This window comes from Salvelinus namaycush, chromosome 7 (genome assembly GCF_016432855.1).
Source record: "Salvelinus namaycush isolate Seneca chromosome 7, SaNama_1.0, whole genome shotgun sequence".
Classification (NCBI taxonomy): domain Eukaryota; kingdom Metazoa; phylum Chordata; class Actinopteri; order Salmoniformes; family Salmonidae; genus Salvelinus; species Salvelinus namaycush.
In genome coordinates, this window is record NC_052313.1 from 37485617 (window position 1) to 37509963 (window position 24347).

At 42.9% G+C, this 24347-nt stretch overlaps 1 protein-coding gene and 1 pseudogene across 1 annotated transcript in view; both read left to right on the top strand.

Moving 5' to 3' along the window:
• The first annotated feature begins 2625 nt into the window (after positions 1-2625).
• LOC120051213 lies at positions 2626-5827 on the top strand (annotated as a pseudogene).
• A 13840-nt stretch (positions 5828-19667) lies between these two features.
• LOC120050708 (transmembrane protein FAM155A-like) overlaps positions 19668-24347 on the top strand; it is an 81779-nt gene continuing 77099 nt past the window's right edge. The window contains exon 1 of the mRNA XM_038997276.1: positions 19668-20150. Within this exon, the coding sequence (XP_038853204.1) occupies positions 19668-20150 (483 nt within the window). The remainder of the gene's footprint in view (positions 20151-24347) is intronic.

The window sequence follows — 24347 nt, forward strand, 5'->3', positions numbered from 1 at the left end:
ATGAAACTGGTTGAGAGAATGTCAAGAGTGTGCAAAGCTGTCATCAAGGCAAAGGGAAAAGGGTGGCTACTTTGAAGAATCACAAATATAAAATATATTTTGATTTGCTTAACACTTTTTTGGTTACTACATGATTCCATGTGTTATTTCATAGTTTCATATCAAATCAAATCAAATGATTTGCGCAGAATACAACAGGGGTAGTAGACCTTACAGTGAAATGCTTACTTACAAGCCCTTAATTAACCAACATTGCAGTTTAAGAAAAATAAGTGTTAGGTAAAAAATAGTTAAGTAAAGAGCATTAAAGTGCAGCAGTAAAATAACAACAGCGAGGCTATATACAGCGGGTACCAGTACAGAGTCAATGTGCGAGGGCACCGGTTAGTCGAGGTAATATGTACATGTAGGTAGCGTTAAAGTGACTACGCATAGATAAAAAAAAACAGAGAGTAGCAGCAGTGTAAAAGAGAGGTGGGGGGGGGGGAAATGCATATAGTCTGGGTAGCCATTTGATTAGCTGTTCAGGAGTCTTATGGCTTGGGGGTAGAAGCTGTTAAGAAGCCTTTTGGACCTAAACTTGGTGCTTCGGTACCGATTGCCATGCAGTAGTAGAGAGAACAGTCTATGACTAGGGTGGCTGGAATCTTTGACAATTTTTAGGGCCTTCCTCTGACACCACGTGGTATAGAGGTCCTGGATGGCAGGAAGCTTGGCCCCAGTGATGTACTGGGCCATACGCACTACCCTTTGTAGTACTTTGCAGTCGGAGGCTGAGCAGTTGCCATACCAGGCAGTGATGCAACCAGTCAGGATGCTCTCGATGGTACAGCTGTAGATCTTTTTGAGGCTCTGAGGACCCATGCCAAATATTTCAGTCTCCTGAGGGGGAATAGGCTCTGTCGTGCCCTCTTCACGACTGTCTTGATGTCTTCACTATTATTCTACAATGTAGAAAATAGCAAAAAATAAAGAAAAACCCTTGAATGAGTAGATGCGTCCAAACTGTTTACTGGTACTGTGAATAGAATTCACTATACATGTAAAGAGTAAGCAAGAACAAATGTTTTGCATGTGCACACAATCTTCAGTCTACAATACTTTCATTGAGCTGCAGTGTACAATACTTTTTTGGGTAACTTAAGCACCACAGTTCATATACATCTTTATCTTCATGTTTTGCTTGGTGCGGGGACTCTTGACCTCAAGTAAATCTGTTGGTTGATTGTAGGCCTATGTTGTGTGTTATATTCAGGGCAGGCAGGGCAGTGCACAGTGAGGAATTTGAAAGAATTTCCAGACTATATAGGTTAATACAGTCTTGAGGTGTGTTGCATACTGTGTCAGGACTTAAATTACTTAAACCAATTTTTATGGACATTGGAACATGAGTTTGATCAAATTCAAAGCTATTATAGAGGTGTGTTTACAAAATGATTATTGCTTAATGATTATTTATCTGCATGTAACCAAAGGTATTGTGACCATGTACTGTATCTGCATCAATGAATATGTATTAAAATGAAATGTTTCACAGAAACATTGTTAAAATAAATGTTATCCTATCACCTTTATATAAAAAAGGTGGACACATAATAAAGGACATTCTAATTAGCACTGCACTAACATCTCATTTATGCAACTCCTGCATCCAGCTGCGGATTGACTTTTTATTTTTTATTTTTTTTACATATATCTGTTGCCCTCTCCTGACGCATGAAATAATTGCTTTACCCCAGGTCCATTATGTCCCTTGTTTTTGCTTTGTGATCAAGGAAGTGTTTTTTAGAAACTCAAATAACAGTTAGTAAATAATAATCGAAAACCGCAATGGTTATGTTTTGAAACCAGGAAGAAGTAATCATGTAATTTGATACATTATTTGTTGAATTTGTAATCGTATCACACAACATGACAACATGAATTTATCTAACGTTAGTATCGAACAGCTGTGTCTATAGATTGCATGCTAACTAGCATAGCCTACAAAAGTGGCCCCAACTGCATTTCCATGCGCCATTGCACAACCTTTGGCACAACAATGCTAGCTAGCTGTGCTTAGTATTCAAGTACTCAACTACTGTCTGGTTTGTTTCAGGTTCGTCAGGAAATGTATGATGCAGTCATAACCCGGGCTTGTCGCATGTTGTAGAGGAGGGATCCCCAAAGAGTTGCAAGACACTGACGAGTTGGCTGGTTGCTTTGAGGTAAGATAGGTAGCTAACTTGAGATGTTTTCAATAAATATTTAGGCTATGCATTGTATAGTGTACATTCTCGCTAACTAGTTTCTAAACATGTGGCTGGTGTGATGAATTAGGTCATATGGCTTTTTAAAACACATACTTCTCAAGTTATGTTTTGTTTATTGAGTAGTCATGAGCTACGAAACTGAGAAATTTGGGAAATGTTGTTATACTGCATGTACTGTGCTGCATATAACGTACAGGCTCCAGCACTATACATTGCAAATGAAGTAGGCACTGTAGAACACTACTAAAGTACAGTATCATATTTTTCAATCAATAAAACAATTACATACACACCTGGATGAAAACTAAGAGCCACCCTTAGAATCTGCGGGTCATTAATGTTTGTTCTTCTTTTTTTTTTTTTTGCTTTCACAATGGAGGGAACCTCAAAAAGCAAAGCTGCTGCTCCCCAGAGCTCTGTCGCTGCTCAAGTTCCATTTCTTCACCTGTGCACCATGCTTGAAAAAATATAGAAGACCAAACGCCGACCAGACAAATCAAAGTTTCTCCGTGACTTCATGGACTCCTGGAGTAGGTTCCATGCGGCTCTCCACAAAGACAACCCTACCACCACAGACTCTTTTTACCCGGCCATGCGTCTCATAGTTCGAAAGGGAGCGTATGGCCTATGGCATTAAAGAGAGCATGTCAGCCAAGCTCTACATAGACGTCTTGGGTCTCCCCAAGAACGGACCGGAGGCCAACAAACTGTTGAATTACCGCATCCCCAACACATCTCAGGGAGAGGCGGGAGACTTTGCCCTTATGGCCTACTTTGTGTTGAAGAAAGGCTGCACAAGCCAGGGCAACCTCACCATCAGAGAAGTCAATGACTTTCTGGACTCGGTGGCCATCAACAACGCCGGTAAGCAGAAGGACTTGGTGAAGAAGAGCCTGCTGCACCTTATCACAAAGAGCACGGCACTGGATCAGAAATGGCTTATCCGCATGATCCTGAAGGACATGAAGCTGGGGGTCAGCAAAGAGACGGTGCTCCAGGTGTTCCACTCAGATGCGGCCGAGCTCTACAACGTCACCACAGACCTAAACAAGGTTTGCCGGCAGCTTCACGACCCCTCTGTCCCTCAGCGAAGTGTCCATTGGCCTGTTCTCTGCCTTCAAACCTATGCTGGCCGCCGTGGCCAACATGCACCAGGTGGAGAAGCAGATGGGCAACAGCACCTTCTTCATAGAGAGCAAGCTGGATGGAGAGCACATCCAGCTGCACAACGATGGCGACGTCTACAAGTACTTCACGCGGAACTCCTTGAGTACACCCAGCAATTTGGTGCTTCGCCAAACGCTCTTGCGTTTTCGATGTACTTCTTGTGAACGACCACAAGTTTGGCAATGAGATGTTGAAGGAGCGCCACGACAGCCTTCAGACTGTCTTCACTGTACACATGGTGCCGAAAACGGAGGCCAAAACCATGCAAGAGGTGGTGAACTCCCCTCAACGAAGTCATTGACAACAGGTAGGAGGGCATCATGGTGAAAGATCCCTCATCCATCTACAAGCCCGATAAGCGAGGTGAGGGCTGGCTCAAGCCGGAGTACGTTGATGGCTTGATGGATGAGCCCGACCTGTTGATTGTCGGAGGCTACTGGGGAAAAGGAAGGCAGGTGGCATGATGTCTCATTTCCTTGTCGCGGTGGCCCGAAGCTCTGACGCCTGGAGAGAAACCCTCTGTCTTCCACAAGCTCTGTCGCTTCGGCTCTGGCTACACCATGAAGGAGCTCTACGACTTGGGGCTGAAGCTGGCCAAGCACTGGAATGTCTACCGGAAGAACGACCCTCCGGCCTCTTTCCTGTGTGGGAGGGAGAGACCGGAAGTCTGTATTGACCCGTGCAACTCGGTCATCATCCAGGTGAAGGCAGCAGAAATAGTCAATAGTGACATGTACAAAACCAACTGCACGCTACGCTTCCCCAGAATCGAGAAGATCCGGGAGGACAAAGAGTGGCACCAGTGCATGACCCTAGCTGAGCTCGATCAGTTTCACAACAAGCCGCCTGGGAAGTTGTTCTCGCGCCACCTCCGCATCAATGACAATGACGAGCCCGAAAAGAAGAAGCGATAGGCGCCGGCAGCAGCCAAGCCCAAGAAGTATGTCGGCGTAATCGACCACTTCAAGTCCCAGGACCTATCTGGCGCCACCGAGGAGACAAACATGTTCGAGGACGTGGAGTTCTGTGTTATGGACGGCAACGAGGCGCACCCCAAGGCGGAGCAGTGGCCCGATGAGAGAAAGCAGTGGCCCGATGTAGCGGTATTGTTGTCCAGAACCAGGGACTGGACACCTACTGTGTGATCACCGCTGTGGAGAACATACATGTGAAGAACCTGATCTCTTCAGACCAGCAGGACGTGGTGTGGGCTGCCTGGCTGCTGGAGTGCCTACACAGGAAGCAGGTGGTGCCATGGAAACTGTGTCACATGATACACGTCGCCCTCCACCAAGGAGCACTTTGCCAAGGAATACGACTGCTACGGAGACAGCTACTTCGTGGACACGGACGAGCAGCAGCTGAGGGAAGTCTTTGGTCGGATTTGTAGTGTGGACACTTTGACGGCACAGTGCATCGCTAAGGTGGAGGAACGCTATAGCTGGGACGACCTCCCCACTAGCATGTTCAGACCTTTCAGGGTCTACCAGGACAGGTACGCAGACATAGGAGACCCTAAAAGCACCTGTCTGGACACATGGGCTCTGGAATTCCACTTCCACGGAGGGACAGTAGTGGAGAAGCTCGGGGTCTCTCATGTCATAGTGATGGATGAAACAAGAGTGTTGGCTTTAAGAACCCTCAGATGACTATTTACCAAAAGATTTAAGATTGTTAGAGAGTCATGGGTAACAGAGTTTACCAAAGCAGGGTTTTTGCAGAATGACAATGACTACCTAGTGTGATGGTTAAAGCCAATCCATTAAGTTATCTAATGCAAGCACTGGACACTCAGCACATTATGATTGACATATCTCTGGGATTGTAATATTTTGTTTTAATCCATTTTAGAGTGTAAATAAATGATTGTTTTAAAGGGTTTTCTTAAATCAGAAGGTAGCGTTATTCAGTGTTTTTCTACACATTTGAATATGGATAAAGGGAAGTCAAGGATATAGTGTAGGCCTATATCTAATGGTGTATCTACTGTAATTGAGGTAAGCTATGTTAATGTCCTTACCAATGCAGACTATTGTGTTAAGATATTTGAAGACTGTCTTTCCCATCGTTTCCCAAACTGACAGCGAGACACCAAGGGTTAAACGTTTTGGTTTTTGCCCTAACACTACACAGCTGATTCAAATGATCAAAGCTTGATGATTAGTTGATTATTACAATCAGCTGTGTAGTGCTAGGGCAAAAACCAAAACTGCAACCCTTGGGGTCCCGAGGACCGAGTTTGGTTAACCCTGTCTATCCCCTAAACTATTTGTTACATTTAATGCAAATTATATTATACTGTATAACTTAAAAAACAATCTTTTCAATTCTCATGTTTTGGAACTAAAATAAATATTTTGAATAAATATGGGAATTGGTATTAGAAGATGGTCTTTATGTATTGTCCAGGTATCTAAATATTAAAACAGTTGTTACGATGTTAACTTCAGTAAATTAACTGACTTTAATGAAAGAAAAAGTGATTTTTATATCTGTTAATTTGAGAGAAAAAAGAAGAAACCCGCACACTTCTCTTCCTAGTATCACTGCTCTTTATTAAGCTTTACGTATCGGCCTCAAGGCATTCGTCAGAGCTGGTAATTAAATTACATCTATACGCAACAATTTCTACGATTTTACTGAGTTACAGTTCATATAAGGAAATCAGTCAATTGAAATACATTCATTAGGCCCTAACCTATGGATTTCTCATGAGGTGATGGGGTGGATGAATGGCACGACAATGGGCCTCAGGATCTCGTCACTATATCTCTGCATTCAAATTGCCATCGATAAAATGCAATTGTGTTCGTTGTCTGTGGCTTATGCCTGCTCATACCATAACCCTACCGTCACCATGGGGCACTCTGTTCACAACGTTGACAGTTGACATCAGCAAACCGCTCGCCAACACAATTTCATACACGTGGTCTGTGGTTGTGAGGCCGGTTGGATGTTCTGCCAAAGTCTCTAAAATTATGTTGGAGGTGGGTTATGGTAGAGAAATTAACATTCAATTCTCTGGCAACAGCTCTGGTGTACATTCCTGCAGTCAGCATGCCAATAGCACGCTCCATCAAAACTTGAGGCATCAGTGGCATTGTGATGTGTGACAAAACGGCAGTTGTCTTTTATTGTCCCCAGCACAAGGTGCACCTGTGTAATGATCATGCTGTTTAATCAGCTTCTTGATATGCGAGTATAGATCTACAGTACCAGTCAAAAGTTTGGACACACCTACTCATTTAAGGGCTTTTCTTTATTTGTACTATTTTCTACATTGTAGAATAATAGTGAAGACATGGTACTGTACATAACATGAAAAACAGCACACTAGTAAAGGCAGACAATTGACTTTGAACAAAGTCAAGAATGGTCATCTGTCTTTGCTGGTGTGCTGTTTTTTTTCATGTTTGTACCTTACAATCCACCTCCAGTAGCCATGCCTGTTGAGTGAGAGGAGATAGAGTGCACTGCCTGGCCGTGCTTTGAGTAGAGAGAATCAGTGAGCCGTGTGGGGTTCTTGAGGGGAACGATGTGTCTTGTCAGAGAGATGGGCAAGCCACGGGAGTCCTCCAAAATAGGATCCTCCTGGGGCTCTTGGCAAAGATGTTCCCTCTCGAGAAAAGGTCACAGAGGTACCGTGGGACTGAATGTCTGTTGTTGTTCCCTTCCCAACCAGTCCCTGTTGAGTGTATGGATTTGTCTCAAATGGCACTCTATTCCATATAAAGTGTACTACTTTTGACCAGGACCCATAAGGCTCTGGTCAAAAGTAGTGCACTATATAGGGAATAAGGTGCCATTTGAGATGCAGGTCATGAGTTTTTGGGCTTTTTTTTTTATCTCAACCAAGTAAACAGTGTGGTTTAATTAAATTGAGTCTTAAGAGTTATTGGGGTCCACATTGACAGCAACCTGTAAACTAGTTGGAACATTTTATTTGAATACATTTTATTTGAATACAGTGCCTTCGGAAAGTATACAGACCCCTTGACTTTTTCCACATTTTGTTACTTTACAGCCTTATTCGAAAATTGATTAAATTGTGTTTTTTCCCTCATCAATCTACACACAATACACCATAATGACAAAGCAAAAACAGGTTAACATTTTTTGACCCCCCCCCCCCCCCCCCTTAAAGTGAAATAGCACATTTACATAAGTATTCAGACCCTTTACTCAGTACTTTGTTGAAGCATCTTTGGAAGTGATTACAGCTTTGTGCTTAGGGTTGTTGTCCTGTTGGAAGGTGAACCTTCGCCCCAGTCTGTGGTCCTGAGCGCTCTGGAGCAGGTTTTCATTTCTGTACTTTGCTCCGTTCATTTTTGCCTCGATCCTGACTAGTCTCCCAGCCCCTGCCTCTGAAAAACATCCCCAAAGCATGATGCTGCCACCACCATGCTTCACCGTAGGGATGGTGCCAGGTATCCTCCAGACGTGACGCTTGGCATTCAGGCCAAATAGTTCAATCTTGGTATCATCAGACCAGAGAATCTTGTTTCTCATGGTCTGAGAGTCTTTAGGTGCCTTATGGCAAACTCCAAGCGTGCTGTCATGCCTTTTACTGAGGAATGGCTTTAGTCTGGCCACAATACCATGAAGGCCTGATTGGGGCAGTGCTGCAGAGATGGTTATCCTTCTGGAAGGTTCTCCCATCTCCACGGAGGAACTCGAGAGCTCTGTCAGAGTGACCATCACGTTCTTGGTCGCCTCCCTGACCAAGGCCCTTCTCTCCTGATTGCTCAGTTTGGCCGAATGGCCAGCTCTAGGAAGACTTCTTCCATTAAAAAATGATGGAGGCCGCTGTATTCTTGGGGACCTTCATTGCTGCAGAAATGTTTTGGTACACTTCCCCAGATCTGTGCCTCAACACAGAGCTCTACGGACAATTCCTTCGACCTTATGTTTTTGCTCTGACATGCACTGGCAACTGTGGGACCTTATATAGACAGGTGTGTGCCTTTCTAAATCATGTACAATCAATTGAATGTACCACAGGTGGACTCTAATCAAGTTGTAGAAACATCTCAAGGATGATCAATGGAAAGAGGATGCATCTGAGCTCAATTTCGAGTCTCATAACAAAGGGTACTGAATACTTACAGTACCAGTCAAAAGTTTGGACACACCTACTCATTCCAGGGTTTTTCTTTATTTGTTCTATTTTCTACATTGTAGAATAATAGTGAAGACATCAAAACTATGAAATAACACATATGGAATCATGTAGTAACCAAAAAAGTGTTAAACAAATCAAAATATGTTTTATGTTTGAGATTCTTCAAAGTAGACACCCTTTGCCTTGATGACAGCTTTGCACACTTTTGGCATTCTCTCAACCAGCTTCACCTGGAATGCTTTTCCAACAGTCTTGAAGGAGTTCCCACATACAGTATGCTGAGCACTTGTAGGCTGCGTTTCCTTCACTCTGCGGTCCAACTCATCCCAAACCATCTCAATTGGGTTGAGGTCGGGTGATTGTGGAGGCCAAGTCATCTTATACAGCACTCCATCACCCTCCTGCTTGGTAAAATAGCCCTTACACAGCCTGGATGTGTGTTGGGTCATTGTCATGTTGAAAAATAAATGATAGTCCCACTAAGCACAAACCAGATGCGATTGCATATTGCTGCAGAATGCTGTGGTAGCCATGCTGGTTAAGTGTGTTTTAGCAGGGTAGTTCTGTAGGGTGACCTGATTTGTAGCTATGAACATCATTTTGTCAAACAGATTGTGAACCGAAAAATGTAAGTTTGATTCTAGAGGAGGGACAATGAACATACAAATATTTTAGCTAGGGTGTAGGGGAAGATTTATGTCATCTTGTCTTCAGGAGATTTTATTATCTATTTACTTTATTTAGTCTGATCAGTGGAATAATTCTCATTATTAACATTGGTCTAAAATAATCAGCAATTAGTGTGCTTGTAGGCAAGATCACTACTGTTATTCCCCACACTTATTTTATTATTCCACTTCTTCCCAATTTTGCCAGGGTAATCTGATATGCCTACATGTACTTGTGTCTTTGAAAATGTATTATATGAAGCTATGTATTATTGCAGCCATTCATGGACAGTTTTGAATAAGTCATACAAATAAGCATGGCTATTAAATGCTCCAGGAATCAAATGTAATTTTTGACATTTTAGTGTTGTGCACATGCTTGACAGAAATGGTAAGGGGACTCAACTCATAAACTCACATTTTGTCTATGTAGAGTAAGATGATGGCAAGGATCTTCAACCAATAGGCATAAACCACCTGAATATTGATATTCATTCTATTTTTCTTGAAGGTTGGGTGATTTTGAGAAATTATTGTTATAACAAGAACATTATCAAACGCCCAGCACTTGGGAAACATAGATCAGGGATGGCCAACCCTCCTGGGGAGCAAGCAGGATTTTCTTCGAGAACTATTTTAAAGAGAGAGTTCACCCAAATTGCAAAATACAAAATGTTTGTGTCCTTACATTGAAAGCAGTCTATGGACAACGATACTGCAATCTATGATTTGGTTACCCACTGCCATCAACCATTAATATTATTGTTTCCTGTGCAAAGCCTTGGTGTAGTGATAACACACCCCTGCGCATACAACTTTCCACCTGAGAGCAGGGATCCCTGCTTCCAACCTTCCCACTGTTTCTAGCATTTGCCTTTCTCCCCACTTCATTACTGTCTGAATAAAGTATCAAACCTCCTAAAACAAGATGTTAAAGTTTCATCCCCCGAAAATCTCAGAGTAAGAAAGTCGTAGAATTTTGAGTGTTCATTTAATGTTCAAAGTATCCTGAATACACCTGGGTGGTGTATGGTCCGGAGTCCCCGGCGATGATCTACGGTCCGGAGTCCCCGGCGACAATCTACGGTCCGGAGTACCCGGCGACGATCTACGGTCTGGAGTCCCCGACGACGATCTACGGTCCGGAGTCCCCGGCGATGATCCACGGTTCGATTCCTCCAGCGACAATTCACGGTCCGGAGCTTCCGGCGACGATTACCGCACCAGAGGCGCCACCGAAGTTGGCGGAGCCACGAGCGGAGCGGGGTCTGCGTCCCGCACCGGAGCCGCCACCGAGGGTAGATGCCCACCCGGACCCTCCCCTATAGGTTCAGGTTTGCGGCCGGAGTCCGCACCTTTGGGGGGGGGGGGGGGGGGGGGGGTTAATGTCACGCCTTGACCTTAGAGATCCTTTTAATTCTCTATTTGGTTAGGTCAGGGTGTGACTAGGGTGGGCAATCTATGTTTTCTATTTCTTTGTTGGCCGGGTATCGTTCCCAATCAGAGGCAGCTGTCTATCGTTGTCTCTGATTGGGGATCATGCTTAGGCACCCTTTTTTCCACCTTAGTTTGTGGGATCTTGTTTTTGTACTGTTGCTTTCCAGCCCTACAGAACTGTGCGTTTCGTTGTGTATATGTTGTTTTTTCGGTGTCATCAATAAAAGAAAGATGCATGCCTACCACGCTGCACATTGGTCTGATCCTTCCATCAACGAACGTAACACATCGGCTACAGAGAGCGTGATCACACATTCGTCTGGAATAGCTGATACTTTCATCAGTGGCAGAGCCCCACCTGTTTTGAGCACCACATTTTTAGGTATAAATGTTATTTGGTATTAATACAGTATCAGTATCAGTTTGCAAACAATGTACAATATCAGTTTGCAAACAATGTAAAAAAAAAAAGTAATTGTGTTAAAGGTTACTCTGACAGGAAGTTCATATGAGGAAGGAGATCCAACTTCTCAGGCCTTGCTATACCTCTTTAATTAGATTTTTTAGAAGAGTTTAGAGCAGACTTTCAACATAAAAAATGTGTTACGATGTAATTCCAGCTCAAACACTCAGTTTTCAGCATCTCCCAAGCCAAAGTGTTTCCCGTGCTGATGTGGTGGAAGGTGTCGGATTAAGTCTTTTCCCCAAAAAAATTACAGACGAGCAATGGCCCATTGGGAGGAGATAGACGTTTGGTGTCGGGAGACACAGTGGCTGTCTCAGTAGGCTTTTCTAGACGTAACTAAGGGGAGATTTACAGAGTTCCAGCGGTGCTGCCGAGGGAGAAATATGGATGTATTGAGGCAGAGTGACTAGAAGACGGCCCAGTTTGAAGACCATTTCCCGCATTCCTTACGTCACGCACTCACACACACAAACAAACACACACACAGGCATACAGGAGCGTACACCCGGGAAAATGCACACACATACACACACACACACACATACACACACACAGGAACGTACATGCACAAACACACACACCTCTTTGGGTTGGTATTGCACACACTCACACACGCAGAAAGGTACACACACACACCACTTTGGGCTGGCATCGCAATCTCCACCCATCTCCTAAAATTGACTGTGACGGAGAGTGAAGAGCAGGGGTGTTTACTTTGAGGATGCATCATCAGGACGTTTATCATAGCAAAAAACTCTGCTTGTTTTTTCAGTTACCCCTCCTCATCCAAAGTGGTCAAAGCCGCAAACAAATATGGTCTCTTTTTTGTTTTCTTGAGTAAGGCAGCTCCAAATGCAGATGTTTCAGCCTAGCTTAGTGCTTTCTGTGGTGGTGGGGCTAGCCTGCAGAAAATACAGAGCGTTATGCCTGATTGGCTCAGTTTTCTGTTTCTTATGGGACAGTACATCATCGCCAATTCTAAGCTTAGGGCTAAAAAATGTTAGCCCCTTGGGTTCTGCCATAGAGTTATATTAGAAGTGCCGATCCAAGAAGGCTCAAGGTCATTGGCCACAGATAGAACGACATCAAATCACCCTATATCTACAGTAGCTTTGATTGGAGTGATCATGTCAATGTCTTACTTTCAAAGTCTTAGCTAGCAGTCGTCATCAGTTGTCATCAAGTTGACAATCTACTGGCAAATCCTTTTTAATCCTTGTCATATGAAGGTAAATAATGAAGAGAAATTATAGATAAAACATATCTGTGCTCATCGGCCATTGTACATAAAGATTACACAAGTTGGAAATCGCAAATTTAACAATGAGTCGTTTGGAAGAAATAAGTGGCTAACTGCAAGCGTTGCAAGAAACCACTAATGTTAGCCTGCTATTCAATGGAGAGGCTCTGTGGAGTTTCCACCATAAATCCAGAGAATGCCAGACTTTGATGACAAAGTTGGATGACAAAATTTGCCCACAAAGGGCCGCTGCGCCACCTTCACAAGGTGAGTCCAAAAAAATATATTGTATGCTGCTGCATAAATTATGTATTATGCAAGGGAGAAATGTATACTGTAGCTAAGAAAGTAATACTAAGTGTATATTTTGTAGTAAGCTGTTAGTAGCCTATGTGCCTCACCAACGCGATATTGTAAACACATCGTTCGTGGCCCGGTGTGTGCCTGTTTGGCTACTATTTTTTACAGCTTTGACAGTGCTACTGATAGTATTGGTGGTGCTTGGCTTGCACATTCTATGATAGAATTGTGTTATTTGACATTTCAATTTAAAAGCTTATTTAACGCGTCAAATGGTGTTATATGACGTGTATCTTTTTTGACACGTAAAGACCCAAATGGCGTTCAATGTGCCTCACCATAATAATTTGGTCTATTTTCACCTCTTATTTTCGCCTATGGTTCTAACTTGGTGGTGCACAAATAGCCCATAATCTGTTTTAGAGAAATGTAATCATCAAATATTGTAAGACCTTTTATTGTCTGTTTATCTGCTCCATTTATTTATCCTACAGTTTTAACTTGTACATGGAGTACTGTAAGAACGGCCCATGTTCTGACTTCTGTCGCTGTACATTTAAAAAGTGCTGAACAAATAGTTATATTGACTACGTCCATCTTCACTTGCTCATTAATGTCTTAATCGATAGTATGGATTGCCTCTTATCCACTTGTCGTCCCCTTATGCCATAGTTTAAAAGGCAGTAAATGAGGCTGAATTAACTGTTTCAATGCCAGACAAGGCTCCGCTGAAAGCCAGGTGTAGCAGTAGTAAGCTGTCGGGACTCTGCTGTTGGGACAGCTTTATGTAGGCTCTAACAGGTTGTGGGCACCATTTGTCACTGTTGTAGTGCAATTAATGTAGTGTTTAGTGTTGTGTTGTGTGGTGGCTTTGCTGGCATGCATCCCACTTTTTTTTTGTCCCCACCAAGATTTACATGCTAAAATCGCCACTGGCTCTAATGCATGCTTCAGTGTTCCTTGCCTCGAAGCGAGCATAGAAGTAATTTAGCTTGTCTGGTAGGCTCGTGTCACTGGGTAGCTCGCTGCTGTGCTTCCCTTTGTAGTCTGTAATAGTTTGCAAGCCCTGCCACATCCGACGAGTGTCGGAGCCGGTGTAGTACTACGATTCAGCATAGCTGGTAGAGCTTTTAGCAGAGCTAAAAGCTCTACCTTTTAGCTCAGTGCAGATGTTGCCTGTAATCCATGGCTTCTGGTTGGGGTATGTACGTATGGTCACTGTGGGATGACATCATCGATGCATTCATTGATGAAGCCAGTGACTGATGTGGTGTACTCCTCAATGCCATCGGAAGAATCCCGGAACATATCTGTGCTAGCAAAACAGTCCTGTAGCTTAGCATCTGTGTCATTTGATCACTTCTTTATATACCGAGACCCTGGTGCTTCCTGCTTTAGTTGTTGCTTGCTGTTGCTTGTAAGCAGGAATCAGGAGGATATAATTATAGTCAGTTTTGCCAAATGGAGGGCGAAGGGAGAGCTTTGTACGTGTCTCTGTGTGTGGAGTAAAGGTGGTCTAGAGTTTTTGCACATTTAACGTGCTGGTAGAAATGAGTTAAAACGGATTTAAATTTCCCTGCATTAAAGTCCCCGGCCACTAGGAGCTCCGTGCGGACATAGTGCTAGCATCGGTTTGTGGTAGTAAATAGACAGCTACGAAAAATATAGATGAAAACTCTCTTGGTAGTGTGGTTTATGTCATCGTTCAGCCACAAAAAATGTAAGATGTTACATTTTTATTTATTTTACTTCTACCCCTTTTTCTCCCCAAATTTCATTGTATCTAATTGGTAGTTACAGTCTTGTCTAATCACTGCAACTCCTGCACAGACTCGGGAGAGGCAAAGGTCGAGAGCCATGCGTCTTCTGAAACATGACCCAACCAAGCTGCACTGCTTCTTGACACAATGCCTACTTAACCCGGAAGCCAGCCACACCAATGTGTCAGAGGAAACACCGTACACCTGGTGACCGTGTCAGCGTGCATGCGCCCGGCCGCCACAGGAGTCGCTAGAGCACGATGGGACAAGGACATTCCTGCCTGCCAAACCCTCTCCTAATCTGGACGACGCTAGGCCAATTATTCACCGCCCCATGGGTCTCCTGATCTCGGCCAGCTGCGACAGAGCCTGGACTCGAACCAGGATCTCTAGTGGCACAATTGCAATGCAGTGCCTTAGACCACTGCGCCAGGAGGGAGGCCTCAGATAATATACTTTCTAATGTGCCGTTGGTAGGATATTCGTGATCGTAGCTTGTCTATTTTGTTATCCAATGTTTGTACGTTAGCTAATAGGACTGATGGTAGAGGCACATTACCCACTCGCCATCAGATCCTTATAAGGCACCCATTACCTATGTCCCCAATATCTCCATCTCTTTCTAATGCGAATGACGGGGATGAGGGCATTCCCAGGTGTCTGAAGTAAATCCTCAGCGTACCACTCATTAAAGAAAAAATCTTTGTCTAGTACGAGGTGAGTAATCGCTGTCCTGATATCCAGAAGCTCTTTTCGGTCATAAGAGACGGTGACAGAAACATTCTATATAAAATAAGTTACAAATAACGCAAAAAAACACACGCAATATCACAATTGGTTAAGAGCCCGTAAAACGGCAGCCATCTCCTTCTGCGCCATATCAGCTAACCACATCATATGATATAGCAATCTGATGCCTAATTGTGCAGTCAATGACGTGGAACACAAACATTGGTTGATGCAATGCATCGCCTGCAATATAGTTGGGGGAAACGCCACCAAAAGCTTGATCATTAGAAAAAAAATTCCCCCACTATACCCCATACTTGATTCAGAACTGATACTTAAGAATGTAGGATGTTTTTAATGAGATCAACAACAAAAAAGACAAAATTGCAAAAATGATCAGACATTAGTATATGATACATCAAAAAGACACCACACAACAAACTACCAATAGCAGGTGTTTCTCATAAGCAATGAAGTAGTAGCCTGCCTTTCTACTCCATATGGTGTATGTGTATGTGTGTGTGTGTGTGTGTGTGTAACAGTCTAACTTTACGTCGTCCCCTCGCCCCGACACGGGCGCGAACCAGGGACGCTCTGCACACATCGACAACAGTCACCCACGAAGCGTCGTTACCCATCGCTCCACAAAAGCCGCGGCCCTTGCAGAGCAAGGTGCAACCCTACTTCTAGGTTTCAGAGCAAGTGACGTAACTGATTGAAACGCTACTAGCGCGTACCCGCTAACTAGCTAGCCATTTCACATCCGTTACACTCACCCCCCTTTCAACCTCCTCCTTTTCCGCAGCAACCAGTGATCCGGGTCAACAGCATCAATGTAACAGTATAACTTTAGTACATCCCCTCGCCCCGACACGGGCGCGAACCAGGGACCCTCTGCACACATCAACAACTGACACCCACGAAGCATCGTTACCCATCGCTCCACAAAGGCCACGGCCCTTGCAGAGCAAGGTGCAACCCTACTTCTAGGTTTCAGAGCAAGTGACGTAACTGATTGAAACGCTACTAGCGCGTACCCGCTAACTAGCTAGCCATTTCACATCCGTTACATGTGTGTGTCTGTGTGTGTGTGTGTGTGTGTGTGTGTGTGTGTGTGTGTGTGTGTGTGTGTGTGTGTGTGTGTGCCTGCTCTATTATCAATAATTGTTTCCTGGAATGCATCTGTATTTGCATAACCAATTCTGTGTAAATCCTGAAAATCTTCAATCCGTCCCTCCTGTTAACCCGCCATGTCAAGTGTGTTTGCGTGTCATTGTCTTTGCATGCATACTGTATGTGTGTATGCATGTGGTCATTGGATTTGTGTATATACAGTATGTGCGTATACATTAGTGTTTGATTGTGTTTCTGTGGTGTATTTGGGTTTCTGAGTGTTTATATTACTTTCTGCTGCATAGATGTCTTTGTGTGCGTGTGTGTGTGTGTGTGTGTGTGTGTGTGTGTGTGTGTGTGTGTGTGTGTGTGTGTGTGTGTGTGTGTGTGTGTGTGTGTGTGTGTGTGTGTGTGAGAGAGATTTATAAAGAAGGAAATTCAATAAGACAGACAGACAGAAAGAAACATTTTTTTTTCTCTATTGCCTCTACAGCAAACCTCTGATCAACGTATCTGTCTGCATCACCTACACTACACTCTACTGTATATAGCACAGCTCTCAGACCAGCTAGCTCTCAGACAACTGGGCCCATATTCTTAAAGCATCTCATAGTAAGAGTGCTGATGTAGCTTCAGTTTTAACTTTTGATCATAATGAAAAAGATCACATGGACAAGGGGGACCTGATCCTAGATCAGCACTCCCACTCTGAGAAGCTTTATAAATATGACCCCTGACCTCAGTTCAGTTTCTCGTCTGTGGCCAATTGCCTATAGATTGCAGTCATAAATGGCAAGGACACAAAGTGATGCAGAATAATTCCAAATGCATGATGGGTTGTTTCTTTCCACTGACCTTCTCTCATGCTTTACTTTAGTTCAACTGGGTATTTACAAAGGATCCGTGAAGGAGTAGTAAAGACATTTGTATGGAGAATAGAGAAGGAACTAACAAGTATTCTACAGGAGAGAAGGAAGAGAAACTGAAATTAGTTCAAGATTTGTTGCCAGGAATCTTTACCAAAGCTCATCTCGCTATTCACCTGTTTTATGCAATCTATACCACTCCGGATCAAATCAAATCAAATTTTATTTGTCACATACACATGGTTAGCAGATGTTAATGCGAGTGTAGCGAAATGCTTGTGCTTCTAGTTCCGACAATGCAGTAATAACCAACGAGTAATCTAACCTAACAATTCCACAACTACTACCTTATACACACAAGTGTAAAGGGATAAAGAATATGTACATAAAGATATATGAATGAGTGATGGTACAGAACGGCATAGGCAAGATGCAGTAGATGGTATAGAGTACAGTATATACATATGAGATGAGTAATGTAGGGTATATAAACATAAAGTGGCATAGTTTAAAGTGGCTAGTGATACATGTATTACATAAAGATGGCAAGATGCAGTAGATGATATAGAGTACAGTATATACATATACATATGAGATGAGTAATGTAGGGTATGTAAACATTATATTAAGTGGCATTGTTTAAATTGGCTAGTGATACATTTTTACATACATTTCCATCAATTCCCATTATTAAAGTGGCTGGAGTTGAGTCAGTATGTTGGCAGCAGCCACTAAATGTTAGTGGTGGCTGTTTAACAGTCTGATGGCCTTGAGATAGAAGCTGTTTTTCAGTCTCTCGGTCCCTGCTTTGATGCACCTGTACTGACCTCGCCTTCTGGATGATAGCGGGGTGAACAGGCAGTGGCTCGGGTGGTTGTTGTCCTTGATGATCTTTATGGCCTTTCTGTGACATCGGGTGGTGTAGGTGTCCTGGAGGGCAGGTAGTTTGCCCCCGGTGATGCGTTGTGCAGACCTCACTACCCTCTAGCATCGTTAGTTATGAAACTGTTTAAATGAGAAAGAAAAACTTGTTTGGTTTTTAAATGGTGTGTTTCAAATATATCTTTGCTTTTATTGCAGTGTATAGGCTATACTATTTGCTTTGTCTTTGAAGGACTGTTGCAAAATAAGCCTGTGGGATAAAAGAGAAACAAACAAAAAACAAGGTCCACAGCCAAACAAACCACACAATACATGATCAGTGGCCTTGGATACAATCCTGAACCCGTGTCACCCTGAATGATTGATTGTGCCATGATTAAATGTTATATTGTTGTTATATAAATGTTATAATTATTGTATAATGACATGCACCTGATGAACATGTCAGACAAACAAATGAAAGGAGTGTGTGTATTTTAATTTCTTTTGACCTTGATGGAAGTATTCACATGGCCATAATTCAGTAATAATTCTAAAATAATGCATGCATGCTATACATACAGAACACACATCAACCCCTATGGGTCAGATCAGACTAAGTGTATTTTTTTTTGTATTCAATTCCACTAGTGGGGGAACCCTTACAGAAATGAAATCATTCCCGGGTTTCAGGATCATGGACAGCTATCACTCGAACGCTATGGCTGCGTTTTGTGACTGATGCTAAATATTTCATATTCAATTTTGTCATCCGTTAGGCTACTTGTTGAGCAGACTCTCCTGTCTCTCGAGTCCACACTATTTCCTAGAATCTGTTTTAGCTTTCAGAGTAGCTGGATGGCAACTGATGCTGCACCTTCTGAAAACAGAGCCTCCAGGTGCCTCAGAATGGAACGGTCGCAGCTCTAAAGATGTCGCGCATGATACAAAAAAAGTGTTCCAATAAGAACATGATGGTGGCACTAACCCAGGACCAAGATGACAGTGGACATCAAAATACAACTTCTCAGGCATTTTGCCGCCTAGCAGACACGGAAGCGAAAATCACTGGGCTGACATAGAACCCAGCCCTCATCCGAGAGCCACGACCGGCGGATTCAAGTCGAACGTAAATGCAGGTTGCCGTAAAACGGGTCTACGCAAAGGACCAGTGCTGAGCGCAGGCTAGAGGAGAGGAGGGGGAAGCGAGACATGTTGCTACAGAAAACTAGCATCTTCATCGGAGAGCCATGGAGAACGCGGCCCCATTAAATCACGGCTTAATCTCCTCAAACACATTAATTGAATGTGAATTACAGATAATCGCGGTGGTAAACCAGCAGCACTACCTACGACCCAACATTTAAGAGGTGAAAAACCCAAATTAGACCCCAAGTCAATGAATGTTGCGGCAGAGAAACCCCCACGGTGGAGTCGGCCGGTGAAGAAGCGCGTTTCCAAAATATGACCTGGGGTGCTTGGACGTGTCTGCAGCAAGAAGACGGCTTCAAAATCTGGCTAGAACCCCGCGAGAACGAAAAGCCATTCACCGACTCAGAGAGGGCCCAGAGATGGCGACTGTCCTTGGCTTCACTCTTGTTTCTAACCATTCTGCTCTCTGATCACTTATGGTTCTGCGCCGAGGCGAAATTGACAAGGACCCGTGATAAGTTTGCATTGACGGACATGGGAGTTTACCCTTCTGCAAACCCCATCCCATCATCCAGCCTCCATTTAGCACACAGCAGCCTCAGAGAAAACGAATATGCTATTTTTATAGGGAATTCTACCAAACCTTTGTGGCGACTTGAAACTTGCCACCACGATAGTTTATCTAAAAACTGCTTTACTTTTGATGACGCCGATCATTTGTGCAAGGACCTTTTGGAAAAAGAACGGACCCGGACAGTAAATATAAGTGATTTGTACCTTTCCTTTTGTAATTCCTATTCTCTTTTGGATTTGTTTTATGGGTCTACGAGTCCGGACAATTTGAACTGCAGTCTTGACGTGCTTATTGATGGCGATGTGGCGAGGTGCAGCCTGTGCGTCCAGGCGTACCAGCGCTACGACCAACACGCCCTGGAGAAATATGAGGAATTTGAGCTTATGACTCAGAAATATGAAACGGATGCATATTCAGTGAGAACATGCATGGATGAATGCAAGGTAGGCTGACGGGGATCATCCCCCAATCTGTTGATTTTGGCTAAATAGATGCAATTTGGTCCCATACAGTCGTCAATCGTCATGGTAACTGATGGCAGATTCAAGGAGATCATCTGCTCTCTTATCAGAAGGTTCAAGCAGGATGAGAAGCATATGGCCTTGTACTCTAAGGTCTTGCATGTGTGTGTCTTTGGTTGCTTTTCCCCCAATTGAGGAGTTTTAAATCGGTTGTGGAATGGAGAAAGGGCCAGGCCTTGCGGTGTCATAACTTTCCTTCCACAGGCTTCACAATATCACCAGAAGTAGGCTATTATTTCCAAGCAAATATCCCCCAGCTTTACATGTTAATTCTTTCTGTAAATTATGATATTTTCTTTTAGTGCTAGGCTAGTATATGGCAAAGACTACAGTAGCTGCTACTATTTTCCTATTCATGCATCACCCCGCACCGCACCGCATGCAGGTGGTGGTCTTTTTTCAGTATTGTGGTGCGCATGCGGTGTAGCGGCCACTCGGTGCCAGGTGTTCCGCCATGGCCACTCCACTCCACATTGAGTACATTTCAATAACGTTATTAGGGCACCGGTGGTTTCCATGCCTAATCCGCTGGACTGGCCTTCCCCCCGTCGCATTTGGCACTGTTTGCTCGTTATTCGCCTGCTGTAGCCTAGGGCAGTATTTTTTCAGTCGTAAACTCGACAATGGCGTTGACACATAATTACGACAGCTGCTCTCTTTTTATCACATAATTTATACCTCAAATATGACAATGTGGCCTGGAGGAAGCTCCGACCCTGTAGTTTTGTTTTACACTTCACCGACTGGTTGGTCAAGAGCCATTAAAAAAGAGGCCTATGTTCCAGTGTGCCCTTGCCTTCTCTATTCGGTAATCGTATGCAACATTCACGAGTAGTCTGCCTGGAAAATATCGTTTTTTCTGCATTCAGGGTTTTTGCTTTTATAGGTTCAGTATAGAATTTTTGTATATTTTCTATTTGATTCTTTAAAATCTGCCACTATGGACGCGGATGAGAGCTGTCCATGGTTCTGAAATCAATCTATAGAAAGCCGACGTTCAAAGCGAATGGCAGCCATGCGGTCAGTATCCATAAATCAGTCAGTGAAAACAAACAAACAAACACGGTGTGGGGTCGAGTTGCTCCTAGACACTGATCTTCGGTTAATTTTGCATTTCTCCCACTAATGGTTAAGGCTAGGATTGGGGGTGGGGGGAATGGGGCACCACCTGAAGTGCTCTATGAACACAGGTGTTTGTAAACCCGACACATGAGTCATGATAATAGTGTGTGTGTGTGTGTGTGTGTGGTGCTGAAAGACAGCTCCCAGCCTCCCACCAATAGGCCAGGAATCACTGTGATGAGGATGCAGTAATAACCACACAATTTTTTTACGATTTTGGCAGGATACTTTTGGCAGGATGCTTTCATCCATGTGGAGCTTATTGTGGTTTGATAATGATGAGATAACAAAACAAAAACATTGGCCTACATGCTCATATTTGTTTGATAATTATCAAGGGATATCTCCATCACTACTAAAGATTTGTTTTCTGTCTTATCAGTATTTTCAGTTGATTTGTTAATTTTTTCTTTTGACTTTCATCCTCTTTTTCTGTCTATCTCATGCTGTCTCATCCTCTCCTCCAGTACTCCCTCCATCCCTGGTTTTGACAGGCAGATGATGGATGTTGAAGGCATCACTGTAAACCCCAAAGCATGTTTTACTCAAATACGTCTAGTAAGTTGTGCTCAAAGTCAATGAAAAGTCATTATTACTTAAAATGTTAATGTGGCACTGACTCGAAACTAAATGAGAAGTCACACCAACATTTTTTTTAAAGATACAGAATAATAACAAATTAACTTTTTCCCCAGCATGTTGATTTTATGTAATTGTTTTTAATATCTGTGTTTTGGCATGTACATTGAGTGATTGATTGATTCAATGTTATGCTACACAAAATACTTTTTGTAAACTAATCCAATTATTGAATTTTTGCATCCATTACTGAAATGGTTCTTTACCTTCGCAGTCATTATGAATGCAGGTTGCGGTTGAATACAAATCTCAACTGTTGGATAGCCTAATGCAGGCTAGATTCCAATAGGAATTATCACTTTGCAAGCCAGCATAATGCCACTTACAATTAGTGTTTCAATATTCTAGTAAATTTCCCAGGTTTTCCAGAAATCCTGGTTGGAAGATTACTGGAAAAAATGTTTGGGAAAGTTTGTGCAATTTTGCAACCCTACTTGCAGGCCTGATGTGACCTGTAAACTATGAGTTTCAGGCCACTGTATAACGCCTTTCGGTATATGTAATGGTTAAATTATAATGATAATATTCGCCTAGGAACTCAGTTGGGGAAGGCTAAAGGAATGAAAATTGATGAATTCAACAACCATCTCTCAGTCACTAACAAATACAGTCATGGGTGGTAACTATACAATTTAATCGAAAAGGCAAGGCACACTGGGAAATCATTGGAGGCGTGGCTTAGTGGGGGCGGTCAACTAATAATATACCTTACAAAAAAACCTGCATTTGTATTACTCACATGAAGGTAGTACTGCTCACTTCAGCTATTTAAGTTTCTTAACTTATTTTTAGGTTGTCGGTTTACTAAAAATGTTTGAGTACCCAGAACTTATCCAGTTTTAAAGTGTTGGGTGTGTTGTCATTAACTTTGTAATACAGCGGGCTCCAAAATTACTGGCACACCTGACTGGCAATGCACAAACAATACTTAAAAAAATATAAACAATATCATTATAGAGATAAACAAAACATTTGTTAATGTTTCAATGGAACCCACCAAAATCATTTTTTGATTTAATTAAAAATCAATGTTCTCCAAATCAAGGTTTCACAATGAACATCTGAACAATGAACAAATTGAACAAATTAAACCAGGAATTAAATTCCACTCATTTAAGTTTATATAAGTCTTAAGGAACAATATTGAGCCATTACATTACTTCCTGTTTCACTAGGGTTTAAAAATGGGGTAACACGCATGCAATATCCCTTTGTCATCCAACACCATGAAGAAAACAAAAGAACTGGCAGTTCAAAAGAGACAGATAGTCGTAGACCTTCATAAATCTGGTAATGGCTACAATAAGATCCACAAACGATTGAATATACCACTGAGCACTGTCAGGGCAATTCATAAAAAATTCTAATGATATGGAACAGTTGAAAACCTCACGTGTAGAAGATGCAAATTCATTTTGCCCCCAGGATAGGGAGGAAGACACAGACGCAAGCGCTTGGAGTTTGCCAAACGTCATTTAAATGATGACTGGAAGAAGGTGCTCTGGTCAGATGAGACCAAAATTGAACATTTTGGTCAGATACAGCATCGGCATGTTTGGCGTCGAAACAGAGATGCATACAAGGAGAGGCACCTCATACCCACGGTGAAACAGAGATGCATACAAGGAGAGGCACCTCATACCCACGGTGAAATATGGTGGGGGGTCAGTGATGTTTTGGGGCTGTTTTAATTCCAGAGGTCCAGGGGCACTGGTTAAGATTGATGGCATAATGAATTCCACCAAGTGCTGACAATCTGGTTGCCTCTGCCCAAAGGCCTGGGACTTGGCCGTAGGTGGACTTTCCAACAAGACAATGACCAAAAAAATACCTCAAGATCCACACAGAATTGGTTCTGTGACAACAAAGTCAATGTTCTGGCATGACCATCTCAGTCGCCAGACTTCAATCCAATCGAAAACCTGTGGGCTGAGTTGAAGAGGGCAGTTGATAAGCGCAAACCCAAGAATGTGAAGGATCTTGAAAGGATCCGCATAGAGGGATGGTCCAAAATCCCTCCAAATGTGTTCCTTAACCTGGTCAAACATTACAGGAAAAGACTCCATGCTGTTATCCTTGCCAGAGGTGGTTAAACTAAGTACAAAATGAGGAGTGCCAATAATCATGAAACCTTGATTTTGGTGAAATTTATTTTGTATTAAATAATTGTATGATTTTGGTTGGTTGGTTCCATTGAAACATTAATAAAGTACAGTATTTCTCACATGTTGGTATTTTGAGTTTATCTCTATAATTATATCGTTTATATTTTTGAAAGTGTTGTTTGTGCATTGCCAGTCAGGGGTGCCAGTAATTTTGGAGCCCACTGTCCAATAACGGTAACATATTACAGAGCTT